We start from the raw sequence: 14,974 nt of genomic DNA on the forward strand, positions 1-14,974 counted from the left end.
CACATATCGTAATTTTCTCTAAAAATTAAACAACCTGACAAACGGAATCCTTTAAAATAATAAATACTTTTAATACAGTAGTTTTGTTTTAAGGAAATTCCCAGAAAAGTAGAAAAGATGAACATTTAAATTTAAAAAAGAAACGATATTGAAATTTAAATGAGAGTATTCGATATTGGTCGTTTAATAATTTTAAATTGTGAATAACGTTTTTATACAATTTCCAAAATTATATTTGTAGATATTTTGATACATATAACTTTACATTTTTGGTCTATTTTCGTATATGATATTGATTATATTTTCACAATAATTAAATTAAATTTTGTTTCTAAAAAACTAATTATTTGAACCATCACGTATAATAATTTCAAAACATTTTTTTCCCCTAAAATTCTTTATTTACACATACGCATAAAAACCCTTAATTTTTTTGTCTAATATTAAGAAATAGTTTAAAATCAAAATACTAGTATGCAATTACCATAACGTTTTTAATTTATTTTTAATATATACTAGCATGATCAAGATGATATTCAAATTATAGTACATGCATGTCAATGTCACAGTTTCAGAATAAATCGATCTCAGTTATGGTTTTAAGTATGAGCTATATTTTTGTTTTATATAAACAGAATAAAATTTCTACTTTTCATTTTATTTAAAGGTTTTAAAAACATAATGCATATGGAAACACTCACATATTAACTCACATATCAAATTTTATTAAGGGTGAAAATAAGTAATTACATTTTATCACAAATTCTCACATACCGTTTGACAGTTAATCGTCTCGAAATATTTCCATAAATTATTTACACACACACACACACTCTCTCTCTCTCTCTCTCTCTCTCTCTCTCTCTCTCTCTCTCTCTCACACACACACACACACACACACACACACACACACACACACAAACAATGTGCCGTCTATCGATCTGTAATACATACAAGAAACAGCAGACAACATTGAACATAAAACGAGTATATATTATACGAAAACAAAAGTAAAGTCAGTATATTGTTCACATTTTTTTTATTACGGATAAATGGAGTTGTCTTATACAAGATATTGAGCAGATAATTCTATGTACAGTAACCTTAAAGAGTGCTTGAGATTCCTGTTCCACAGTCCGTTAGTTCGCGCCTTGAAGACGCCGTGTAGTATTCAGGTAACATATTTTGCATTATCAATGTAACTTTCATAATCTCTAAGTTATAAACAAATAAACAAAAATACACTAACGAAAACACTTTTTTTTTTTTCATTTGAACGATGTTTTTATTTATTTGTAAATTATTATGGCAGATGACATACTCAGTTATTATTTTAAATAGAAATGGTGTAAATATGTTAAACAACGCCGTACTACGGCCTTAATATTCGTGAATTTTAAATTATATGTAATTATTAACTTTATTCAACGTTTTCCGAGTACAATTTTTTTTTTAAACAAAAATAGTTTTAATAAATTTACAGTGAATTACACATAAACAAAATTAATTTTGACATCATTTATCGTAACTCTTTTATACAAGTTACTGTGCGGGTGAAGCTCAAAACGTACATATTTATTTAAAACCTATTAGGATAATACATATGTATAAATTATGAACATAATTATTTTAAAATTGCAATATAATTATAGTAAAATTAATAATTTAGACTACATTTGAATAACGTATTTTAGATTCCAAAATATGAATCATTTTGATGAATATTTACTTTGAAATATAGTTGTGAATAGTTATAACATATACTAAACAAGACACGATCCTTCAAGAGGTGAACTTCCGGCACAGCAAAGAGATTTCTGGAATGTACTTCCTACATCCATTTCTCTCAATTGATAATAACCGAGACAGACAGAATAAGATTATTTATAACCTACAGCCCAGAAGACTGATCGTTCATAATTTCATATTATTTCGAAAACAATACAACATTGCACCAAATTCACAATTGTACACAATTTTTAACAATATTCTTCTGCAGTTTACAGAGTTGATTTCATTGTTACGTTGTTAAAAGTTCGATATTACATAATAATCAAGTGACATTACCGTAGAGAACAACGGACATGGAATTTTTATTATTACTACAGATAATAGCGAAATGTGAATTTTATTAACACCATATTATATACTGTTCGAGAATACAAAGTGAGATATTCATTTCAACAAGCCTCCAAAGAGTTACCTAAAATAAGATTTCAGAACTAAATGTTATGAATGAATCCAAAATCAAATTTGTTAAATATCTTTGAAATCTCTATAATTATTCTCTATTCTATTTTTTGTTTTGTTACCTATTTTTAGTATCAGTTCCATTTGATATATTCATAATGAAAAAATGTCAATTGGGGAATATACCTTTTATTTAAAGTATACATTTTACCTTTTCCTTCCGGTCTTTACTTTGATCGATAAACACATCGCCTAAAGTGAAATACTTTGTGTATGCAACAGGATCTTTAAACTTGAATAAGTTGCTCACAATACATGTGTATTACAGTACAATAAAGTGAGATTTCTCACATCCTTACTGATGGATGATCCGGTTGGGTGGTGGTTTCGGTCTGAATAATACTTATTTACGCCAACCAACGATTCCAAGTGACAAGGATTTTCTCATAAACTTTAATATTCCGTTTGAATTGAAGTGTTTGATGAACATAGCCGCTCTGAAAGGCAATAATCTGAACTGATAAATTTACTATTAATAATTAAATATATTAACCCGATAATTTCAGAACAAATTTGAATCTGTAACTACTGTAATGCCACTTAAACTGTTTTATCATAGTCAGTGCGTTAATACTAAATGTCGTTTTTGTTGTATATGTCTCAGTCAATAAATAGATAATACAAATCACACACTGGTGTATTATTAAATATTAAAAATCCATTATGTTGTCCTGAAAATCAAGAATATACAAGAACTAATTATTTACCATTACTTAAATAATGTGATGCAATTTAAAGTGTTTTGAAAAAAGTGTAAGATAAAATAGTTTTTAAATTCTAAAATATGATCCTTAAACTTGATAAAAGTGCTAAATAAATCGATAAACATTTATTATGTAAATTACTGACAACAATTGATGTAAAAAAATCGACTGCAATAGTATTAATCACACGACAAACACGATTTACTGTTATGAAATAATAAAACGTAGTTTATAACTTTTTAAAATAACAAACTTACGATTGCATAAATATTAACAACATTGTAGATCGAGCCTAACAATAAATATATATAAAAAAAACACCTTCCAGGAAGGTCAGTGAGACAACATGATGTCAGTAGCAGTGATATAAACGTGGGCCGCGGGGTAGGCCAAACCCCTAAAATACAACTAGGCCTACTCCAGTACCACAACAGTCTTTCCAACCGTCTTTCAACAGCCGTGTATATAGCCAGCCCTTATTTAGCTGGACCTAAATAAACGACCGCCATTTATATAGCCACTTCCTTATTAAACATGTCATTGTTGAAGAGCTATTTTAGGTTTAAAAAACAGTTCATCGCTCAATAATGCTGAAAATGTGTGTTTTTATTTCTTGCCCTTGAAACACAGTCAAACCTGTGATTAAAACACAACTTTGGTTGCACTGGGCGGGTCACGTGACAAGCGTAACTGACGCGGACAGTTTCTGTCGTAAAGCACAAAGTTCTGTCCGGCCAGTCCGTGTCGCACGCAAAGCGCAGACGACAAGTTGTCCACGTGACCGAGTTCTCACAGACTGCCTGACGCTGTCGACTGCCACCGATATGCCGTGCACACAATGGTGTACAACCGAGCTACACGCTTCGCTGGGCGCACAATCCCGAGGGCAGCTTGCGAGTCGACCCCACCCTCGAGATACGAGTACATTGCACACTCTACACCCGACACCGCCGATGAAGGGTTTCATATCGTCGAGCGCTTTCCGTAAGTCTCAGTCCCCGCCTCCTCGATTAGCCGGAGTAATTCAATCGTTCGGTGTCCTGCTCATTTTGTTACTATCGGCGCTTCGCCAAGTCCCGGCTGAAAACACATATACATATTTGTATGTTTGTGTGTCCCTGTCCAAGGACTTGAGCTTAAGTCGTCGGGACGCGACCACGTAGAGACACTTCTTAAATTGAAATGCGCGGCAGGATCTCCTTTGATGATCCGCACGTCTCAGACTGGTAAGAAAATGTTCCAACTGTGTTCTCGAGTAGTTCGTGACGTGCACTCTTAGACGAGCGGCGACAGGCTGCGAACACACCCTTGAAAAATATGCATACGTTCTAGAAGACGAACCACTACAGAGAGGTCCCCTCCATGTCTGACCTAGCACTAGTCGGTGGCAGTGTATTCCTCCCTTTACAAAAACAGCACCAAACCTTTCTTTCTTCTCCTTCCTTCATGTTAGGTCATTGCGGTAAGTCAGTTATAAACAGCAAGTATGTCCGGTGTTTTTTGTTTTTATTGGAATAGTCTCTCCACACTTTGATGATGTCAAGTCTTAGGCCATGGCGCCCACCATGTTGGAGGTAGACAGATTCAGCCCCGACGTGGGTAACGCCGAGAAGCCGGAGAATGACGTCGGGAACGATGATGATGTCGCGAAGTTGTTGCTGAACCCGGAAGAGAAGCCGCCGATTCCGCCGCCCATTTGCGGTGCGTGACTGTAGCCGCCACCCAGACCGCCGCCGCCGCCCATGTACGGGTGCATGGAGGTGTGCATGTTGGGGTTGAAGTGGTTGGGCATGCCGAAGCCGCCGTACGACTTGTCGAGTGGTTTGAGGAAGTCGTTCATGACGCCCATCCCCTTCTTGTTCTTCTTGCTCTTCGTCGACATCTTGCGGTTTCTCGTCTGAATGCCGTCCTTCTTCATCGTCAGCGGCCGGTTCACCTGCAACACATATAAACAGTGAAAGGGTTAACGTCTCATCTACACAAACACAGCAGTGGTCAACTATTCGCATGCAAGACACACAAACGGTGAAAGGGTTAACGTGTCATCTACATAAACACAGTGGTGGTTAACTATTCGCATGCAAGACACACAAACGGTGAAAGGGTTAACATAACATCTACATAAACACAGTGGTGGTTAACTATTCACATGCAAGACACACAAACGGCGGAAGAGTTAACACAAACGCAACGGTCAAATGCTTGACTTTTCATCTCCAAAATATAACGGCAAAAGGGTTAACTTATAATCTAGGCACATACAAGGTGGTTAACTATTCACCTACAAGACACATTGGCGAAAGGGTTAACCACGACCTCTTCTAGATTTCAACACGTTTCACAAAATCTGACGTCACAAGAATAACTGCACAAGATATAAAATATTAGGAGCGAAATAACATGCCGCACACCACCATAATTGGAAGGTAACGTGTGATTGTGTTGATATACCACCGTATTTCATTTTATTTATGTATATTGTGAATGGTCAAAGGCCAGCAGTTCTATTTCAACTACATGTATTTATATATAATCTACATAAACAGCGCGGAAATATTTAGTTAATTTTACTTGCAAAACGCAACAGTCAAATGGTTAACTATTCACCTCCAAAACCACAACAGTGAAAAAGTTAACACATCATCTGTAAAACGCAACAGTGAAATATGTATTGATATACATGTAGTTAAAGGGTTAACTATTATTATTCACCAGCAAACCACAACAATAAATTGATTAACTATTCAGTTTCGAAACACACCAGTGAAATGGTTAACTATTTGCATGTAAAACAACAAAGTAAAAGTACTAACAGATATATTACATCACTGTTAATAGTTCTTCGTCTATATGTCGGGATTAAATAACAAAATCTGTCATCCAACCAAATTAATACTAAATGAATGAATGAATGAATGTTTAACGACGCCCCAACACACACAAAAATACATCGGCTGGGTGTCAAACTATGGTAAATGCAAACACATAAAAATTAATACTAAATAATAAAAGTTGCAATAAAAAAAATAGATGTCTTTGCTTATGAATGATATATATGAATGGGTGGGCGAGTGGATTATTCAGGAAATAAATGAACAAAACGCATACGTCAGCAAACGAAAAGAAAAACGGTTAAAGATATAATTCTTATGAGGACACATCCCTCTATTAACATAATACAACTAGTGTCCCCTAACTTCAGCTATCCAGTATACAACAACTCCACAACGTCTGTAACGGACAGTTTAATTTTGCTTCACTTCATATGATTGGTGCACGGCGACTTGAACCGTAAAATATGGTTAATATTTTTTTCCACATGAAAGCAGACCTGCCAAACAGTTGTTCACTTGGTGGCTTTAGGAAGTGGCAGTAATAAAGGCAGCATTTCTAGTTCGTAAACTTCACTTCCAGAAGAGCAAATGTAGCATGTCCGTTTTATGCAATTCGCGGAGGAATTACCACCGACCCAATCCACGGCCGTTAGTTTGAGGAGTAGACAGGCGTCTTCATGTCTTAATACACTGACAGGAAAAATACACGCAGTTATAATATTACGTACACATAACATACGCACCCACACACAACCACATAATATAGGTTACATATACCGATACATGTACATTTGTATATACAAACGCAAAACACAAATGCTCTCTCTCTCTCTCTCTCTCTCTCTCTCTCTCTCTCTCTCTCTCTCTCTCTCTCTCTCTCTCTCTCTCTCTCTCTTTCAATATCTCTCTTTGTCTGTCTCTCGCTGTGTGTATCTGTGTCTTTCTATTTCTCTCTAGTTTGTCTCTATTTCTGTCACACGCACAAACACAAAACTACAACAAATATGGGGCGCTTTTAAAACGGACGGACGAACGGGGGAACATACGCGACAAGCAAACACTCAATTATATTGTTTTAATTGTATTATAGCATGTACATAATTATATTTACTGTATACACAACCAAAAACACGGACGAAATAAGACATCTCTCTTATATTATGTGGGAAAGTTCTGTCCGAGTTCACACGTAAACATCATTTAGTTAGGGCAGACTAAGGTAGCAGCCTTTTCTTGTTGATTACCCAACCACAGCCGGCTGTGTCATATTTAAATAAACAAACCACGCATGTATTACACACTGTTGTAAAAAGTTCTTTTATTTCACCTTAACCCAACACCGTGAGCTGGGAGGGTATGTTCCCGCCGGTCTGAACTGTACGTTACCACGAGGGGAGCTTAGCTGCATGATTGGACTTTCGTGTGAGAAACAAGCCTCCGAGTCAATCTATCTTGTTCCCGTTTCCGATACATAATTACAGACATTGTTTGAAGCGATCTACCCGAGTCGTAAGCCATAAAGCGGCGGGGCCGATCCGACTCGACATGGCAGACCCGGAGTCTCCTCCTCCTGGGTGGCAGGGAAACCTCATATGGCCGTCTTTCTGACTGGAAAACGTCTTTCTTTCAAGCAGCCAAAGTCGGTTCGTCACAGCGCGCGGCGCGCTTTTGTCATTCTCCGCTGGTCTGACCGAGGAAAGGGCGGCCACCACAAAAAGACGGACTTGAGGATCCCCCGGATCCCCAGCACAATGACGTTACCAGCTCGTTTACCTACGAAGAAGCACGGCTTTTGTGACGAGCCACTTGAATCCTGTTCGCCCATTGATGGCACCTCCTTCTCTAATTATCTTAAGTGTTCATCTCAGCGCAATCAGACCTGGCTAATTCGCCGGTACGGGTCAAATCGCCGGACTCCCGTGGCGCTAATGACGTCGCCCGACTGCGATTCTTTTTTCGCCACCATTTACACGCCGAATAACGTTCGCGGGATAAATATAACGTTGTCCATTCTCGGGGAAAAAACAACAAATGAACATCGGCAGAGAGTGAAATGCCTCAAACTTGGTGTGAGGTTGAACAATGGGCGGGGAACCACAGGGCAACATTGGCATCAACAACCTGATGCCACTGTTAGTTGTAGACTTGTCACTACGCATTACATTTAACATTCTACTTTCACTAATTTAAAGATACCAGGCCCCGTGCTTATAAAACTTTTAAAGTATAGACTCAAAACTCTACTAGAGTCTGAGACTTTTAACGCCATGGCAACGCCGTACACGTGTGACGTCATTAGAGATTTGATTCTAGACTGTAAAGTGTTTTATGCAGGTGCTCTGGACCTTTTACAACACTGTAAGGTGTTTTAGCTAAACCTGATTCCTTCCATTAAGTATACTAATTTTGTTCAGATTTTTTTTTCTAATCCATAAAAAATTAAAAAATGGTATCAGTAAACACGGCAGAGTAAAAAGGTTTAAAAAAAATATATATTATGAGTGCTTCAATGAGTTAAAAAAGACAACAACCCCCCCCCCCCCCGAAAAAAAAATCCCAATACTAAACGAACCATAACATTCCCCCCAAAACTCCCAAACAACCCCTCCAAAATAAAACAAAACCCCCCACAAAACCAACAGCAAATACGCGCTGGATTAAGCTACTTAAATTAAAGAAAACTAAGTCAATAATTTCGGTTTGTCTTGCTGTCCAGTATATTTTACTAAATGGCTTTACTACACCAGTCTGTATAACACCTCATTTCCTGATTTTCAGAATTCACCTTTCTCAATAAACTACAATGCCTGATTAACAAGCCTGTTGCATTTTGACGCCCGGTGACATTAAGAATGGTCCTAACTGCTCATTTTGGCGTCAACATGACCTCTTTAGCAATGAACGGAGACGACTAGTTAGGTGGAGACTGGATCCTCCCCCGCACTGCGCGTAATTACCGTGGCTTCAGCCTCTAATAGGTCTTTAACCCTACATGACTCTCCCCTGTCTTAGTTCAAACAAAACCCGCCGGCGTTTCCTCCAATTCAGTCAATTACAAGACGCCAGTGGTTGTGCGAGGTTCCTAGGGGGACCAGCGCCATGTCACACCTATTATTCACCTATCACCCGAACACTGGCGGGATTTGACGAGGCCCGGGGGCATGACGCTAATTGGCCCAGCCTCGTTTGAAAGCAGCTCTGATTGGTTGTTTGGTCGGCAAAAGCACGTGGAATGACAATGTGTAAATTTGGGAAGAATGGCTAAATGGGAAAATAGTAGGTTGTCACTATTGTTTGTTTTCTTTAGATGTTCGTAAAATAATGGCGGGCGAATCCCAGGTGCTAATCCTAGGGTTATTAGCTCAGGTCTGGCTTTAAACAGGTAAGCCATACAATACCGCGGTCATTTAATACTCACAAAAACAATACAATAAGACAAACAAATAAGAAAACTAAGAGCATGATCTGTTCATAAAATAAAAACTATATGATGAGAGAGATATAGCTTGAAAGCAAACACGTAACGTTAGTGTTTTAAGTTGACAAACACTGAATAAAAACTATATGATGAGAGAGATATAGTTTGAAAGCAAACACGTAACGTTAGTGTTTTTAAGTTGACAAACACTGAATAAAAACTATATGATGAGAGAGATATAGCTTGAAAGCAAACACGTAACGTTAGTGTTTTAAGTTGACAAACACTGAATAAAAACTATATGATGAGAGATATATAGTTTGAAAGCAAACACGTAACGTTAGTGTTTTAAGTTGACAAACACTGAATAAAAACTATATGATGAGAGAGATATAGCTTGAAAGCAAGCACGTAACGTTAGTGTTTTAAGTTGACAAACACTGAATAAAAACTATATGATGAGAGAGATATAGCTTGAAAGAAAACACGTAACGTTAGTGTTTTAAGTTGACAAACACTGAATAAAAATAAAAATTATATGATGAGAGAGATATAGCTTGAAAGCAAACACGTAACGTTAGTGTTTTAAGTTGACAAACACTGAATAAAAACTATATGATGAGAGAGATATAGCTTGAAAGCAAACACGTAACGTTAGTGTTTTAAGTTGACAAACACTGAATAAAAATAAAAATTATATGATGAGAGAGATATAGCTTGAAAGCAAACACGTAACGTTTGTGTTTTAAGTTGACAAAACACTGAATAAAAATAAAAATAAAATAAAATAAAATAAAACATACATGAAACCAAAAAATATATAAATACATAAATGAAATATAATCCTTAGCACGTATGTGGAATGTTTATAAGTAATATAGTTTTCGTGTTATTTTTTTATCATCAAGTAATAGTAAGTTTAATCTTTTTAAATTGATATTCACAGTTGGTATATTGTGGTTTGAACATGCCATTTCTAATTCGTTTGGCTACAAACTACAAACAGAACTTCTAGTCGATAGTAATTTTGTTTGTTGTTCGTGAGGTTGTTTGTACTGTAGTGTAAAAATAAACCGATGTTGTGTTATACATTTGGATTTTAAAATATGTTGTTTATTATTGTTTTGTTATTTTTTGAGTTTACGAAAAAACTAATTCACAAATATAACAATATACATGCCAGTATTGGGGACAAATAGGCAAAATGATAATTAAGTTTATACCCGCACAATTCCGTTAAAATACTAATAGAAATATTATATTATTTTATTTTAATTTATGGGTGGTTGTATTTAGAAATAAGTACCTTTCAACCGTTTCTGCGCAGTATTTTTGTATGTTTTTTGTTTGAATTATGAAAGCTAAACATTATTGATTTAATTTACATCATTGACTAATTTTATGCAATATATTTTGTATGTCGTATCAGTTTGTATCAGTTGAAATTTAGACTAACGAAATAAGCTTTATCGCATATATATGGCTTGTATTTTTATTTATTACTTATTATTTAGTTATTATTACTGCTTAATTTGTTTTAATTTGTACACAAAGTGAGATATAAATAATAAATTATTAAAACAATTATCTCTCTGTCTACATTCTTAAAGTGGTTAGGGTGGGTTTTATTTTATATAGGAAAACGTAGCCTGCATTTTTTTTTATATAAACAATTATTCGCGTTAACGTGCACGCATGCAAGGAGACAGTCTCTCTCCATTACTGTTCGGTGTTTCTGCGTATGTGTTGTGTTGTCGGGCACACGACGTCGACTCGCCCTATACACGAAGCCAGACAGTGTAGCCAGCCTGCAAAAAGAACACCCCGCTCTCAAGTCAACTCCAATCAGAGTCATCTCTTGAAAAAAAGAGCAAAATCTTTTCATGAGAAAGTCGGCCTCATAATTGCCATACAGTGTCGGGCCGGGGGGATTATTCCCAGCAACAGAGCGGCACAGAGGGGGACACTAAAGTCCAGCCAAGCGTGGATGACTTCTCCTCGCTGTCTCCGCGCAGTCTGGCTACCGCTCCTGCTCGCTGGTCATTCTGGTGCACAGCCTGCGTGCGGCGACGAATGCAGGCGAGAATTCAGCTCCATTTGTTCTCGTGATTATTTTCAATTTAGATTCAAGCACGCTATTCTTGGCACACACACCTCAGTCCACAAGGCCAGGTTAATTATCAAAAGTCAGACGAAAAAATAACTGCAGTGGCCTTTCTGCTTTCACCTACCCGTATATTGTAGGACATTCACAATGAATTGGGGACGAACTCCGCTTAAATATGATGACTGAATCATTGCGTCATATATAATGATGACACCAGACCATCTGACCATGTGGCACTTTACTTGAAATCCACATATGCGAAGATAAATCTACCACCTCATTAAGAAATCCACTGACTCGGTGAAGAATGACCCGCCTCATTCAGAAATCTCTTTCATTCAGAAATCAACTCACTTAGTAACACATCCACTAAATCAGTAAAACAACTCACCCATTCGGTGATAAATCGAAAATCAACAACCTCAATGATAAATATTCCAAATGGAAAAACTTAGACTACCGGATAAAACATATCGGTTTATTAGTTCAGAACTCCAATGGGTGAATAAAACTTTTCCAGGTGACATAACTAACGTTTTAAAAATAAAACAGAAATCCATATTTGGTTTAATAAGTTTCACGAAAGCAAAGAAGTTAAGTTCACAACAATGTATGTCACGGGTAGTTTTAATATAATGAATATTGGCAACAACGACCAGCATATAAAATTTTATTTCTGAATATTTAATATGTGAATCTGAAAAAAATCAGACACAGTTCACAGTATGACATTACAACGATACTAACACTGGTGCACATATTTTAGTTACGTCACTCTACCACTCAAAGCAATTATTATTCATCCGTGGTAACATAATGTCGGGGACCAATCAATAGTTGCAGAATAAGTATATTCATGCGCCATCTGCCCACACACTGATGTCCTGGTTTTTGACAGACGCGTGCGGTCACTCATTTCACTGTTGCATCCCTACTAAAACGGCAATTTATTCGCAATAGCTCATAATGAAATTTTAATACGCTATTCATCGCTTAACGTCTAGATTATCTTAACGATAACAATTGTGTTACCAACAAATGTCTATTTAAAAGCAGGCAAGATACAGAAATCTTTATACAGCAGCGTGTGTCCTATGAGGATTGCAACTGTTAAGGCAGACGTATATCGTGTCCTATCTTGCTTACAGCAGGTCTTGTGAGGGCTACATTTATTGTGGTAGAATTATATCTCTTTATTTCGGTGTCCTATGAGAACTATTCTGTTGTTTAGGTAGAATTATGTCCTGTGTAATATGTATATATCTTTAGTTGGGAGTTCTATGAGAACTATACTCTTGTTCAGGTAGAAATATGTCTTGTTTGGTATATATCCTTTGAAAACTAGATACCGTACTTTTGTACTCTCGAATTAAATATATTCTTTTAATGAATATGAGGACTGTACAATTATTCTTCCTTTTAAATACATATACAAAACGTAGTTACGTTTGTAAATTTAGAAGAACTGTAGATTTAATATCACAAAATTTAGTATCTTGTTACAGATAACCAACCAATTCTGGCTCATGGTGTATGGTATACTAGGATAACACACAATATGACAGTACGGAGTAACGTATCTCTTGGACATATCACACAATATAACAATTTGACAGTGTAATGTAAAATAATTACTATGATCAACTGTCCACTGCAAAACATGTCATATTATAATAACCAAATATAACCAAATACGATAAATAACTGGACATGACATATTCAGATAACACAAATGACAACGCAATACGCGACGTATGAATTATATAACAGTTGTATTAATATGCAAATCAACGGATTCGTTATACTGCACTCTGAGACACTGTCTGCAGTTTGGCAATAAAATAGTTAACGGTTCTGGACACCAGCTTTCTAACTGTTGCCTAAAATGTAACTGGCTAGAACGCATAAAGAATAGAAAGGAATGTCATATATTACTATGTCCAGTTCCTTTTTTTTTTTATCTCCCAGTCCCAAATTATTTTGGGCTAAGTAATGTTATGTGACAGTCCAGGAGACACAATGTAAGAACCGTCTCCTGCAGGAATTTGAACTAATCACCATGGAGACAACGGAATAACTTGACCACTCTATTAGCGTCGCCAGAGTATACAAACAGAAATATGACTTTGCCTTGTAAGTCCTGTATAACGCAGATATGCAAATGATGACGTAAAATGTAGCGTCTCGTACAGCCATAGATATCTGTTTGATCCAAGTGATCAGGACATACCTTGTATATAGATGTTATATGTATATGTAATACTGTATTACTACAGACGTGATATCTATAGGACACACCATCAGTAGCGAGACCACAATATATACTGAGACAAAAAAGTTTCGCAATTTGGTAAATGTACTTGAAGAATAGAAAACGCGTGACTTTCAAAATAAAATCGGACACTGGATTTAATTGATGAATCATTTGTCACTGTACGTAACAGGATATTTTCAATATAAAATGAAACGTGTAACTTTGACGTCATCGGTTGAAGTTTGGGGGTCAAAGTACAATGCAGTAGTACCAAATTGCTAAACGTATACTATACATAGATAGGACCGTGCCTAGGGTGACAGGAAATAAGAAAAACATGCTCTTTTTAGTTTAATATTTTGTTTTGGATGTTTGTTTTTTTATTTTAAAAAATTTATTATCTGGTTTGTGTGTGTGTATGTGTGTGTGTGTGTGTGTGTGTGTGTGTGTGTGTGTGAGAGAGAGAGCGTGCGAACGTGCGAGTGTGCGTGTGTGTTTTAGAAGAAGAATACCTTATTTTAAAGTGCCATCATTCTTAGTTTCGCCTCCCCTTATTCTTTGTTTTAACTGCCCTGTTCCTAGTTATTTCAGGCTGGGCACGGCCCCATTAGACACAACTAACTGATAAACTATTACTCATATATAAAACAGTGTTACTTACGTTGTGTAGTTTGTAGTAGAGACCACACGCGTTGCAGACTGGGTCCCCGTTGGCGTTACGCCGCCACAACGTTGTCGTTGACGTGCCACAGTTGGCGCAACTCGTGCCTGCCCGACGTGCTGCTGACTGGAAAAAAAAAAATCTTTGAAAAAACCCACACATAAAACCCACAAACAAAACAAAAGCAATATGTAAATGTACTACTAGTACTGTTACTGTTTAGTGTGAGAGAGGAAACCCAATTACATCGGCTATTTGTACGAAAACAGTGTAAGGGATCTTTTAAATTCATGTATTTTTTTAAAAACATTGTTTGACACCCAATAGCTGATGTATGTTTGTGCAGGGATATCGTTAAACATTAATTAATTTTTTCGTAGACCATACGAGCCAAAAATAAATAAATAAATAAATTTTATGTGAATCTGACACAAAAATCAGACACATGTCACAGTGTGACATTACAACGACACCAAAACCGGTGCATATATTTTAGTTACGTCACTCTATTATTCAAAGCAATTATTATTCATCCACGTTTCTAATATTTCTTTCAAAACAAATCAAAAACAAACAACAAAGAAACCAACAAAAAACTGTTGAAAATAAAGTATTTGTAGTTAAAACGTTTAGAAGATCGCCGACCGATGATGACAGACTAATTAGGCACAGACGGAACACAGTTTAATGGAAACACGGTCGTAGACGTCTGCGTTAGATCTGTGATGGATCTGTCCTCCACAATA

At 36.3% G+C, this 14,974-nt stretch overlaps 1 protein-coding gene across 2 annotated transcripts in view; it reads right to left on the minus strand.

Moving 5' to 3' along the window:
* Positions 1-1,022: 1,022 nt before the first annotated feature.
* The window catches only part of LOC121367572 (GATA-binding factor 2-like), a 51,186-nt gene continuing 37,234 nt past the window's right edge, over positions 1,023-14,974 (minus strand). For both annotated transcript variants that reach the window (XM_041491837.1, XM_041491838.1), the window contains exons 5-6: positions 14,229-14,354; positions 1,023-4,890 (exon numbers count right to left, since the gene is read on the minus strand). In XM_041491837.1, the coding sequence (XP_041347771.1) occupies positions 4,501-4,890; positions 14,229-14,354 (516 nt within the window). In that variant the 3' untranslated portion in view covers positions 1,023-4,500. The remainder of the gene's footprint in view (positions 4,891-14,228; positions 14,355-14,974) is intronic.

The sequence above is a fragment of the Gigantopelta aegis genome, chromosome 3 (genome assembly GCF_016097555.1).
Source record: "Gigantopelta aegis isolate Gae_Host chromosome 3, Gae_host_genome, whole genome shotgun sequence".
Taxonomy (NCBI): Eukaryota; Metazoa; Mollusca; class Gastropoda; order Neomphalida; family Peltospiridae; genus Gigantopelta; species Gigantopelta aegis.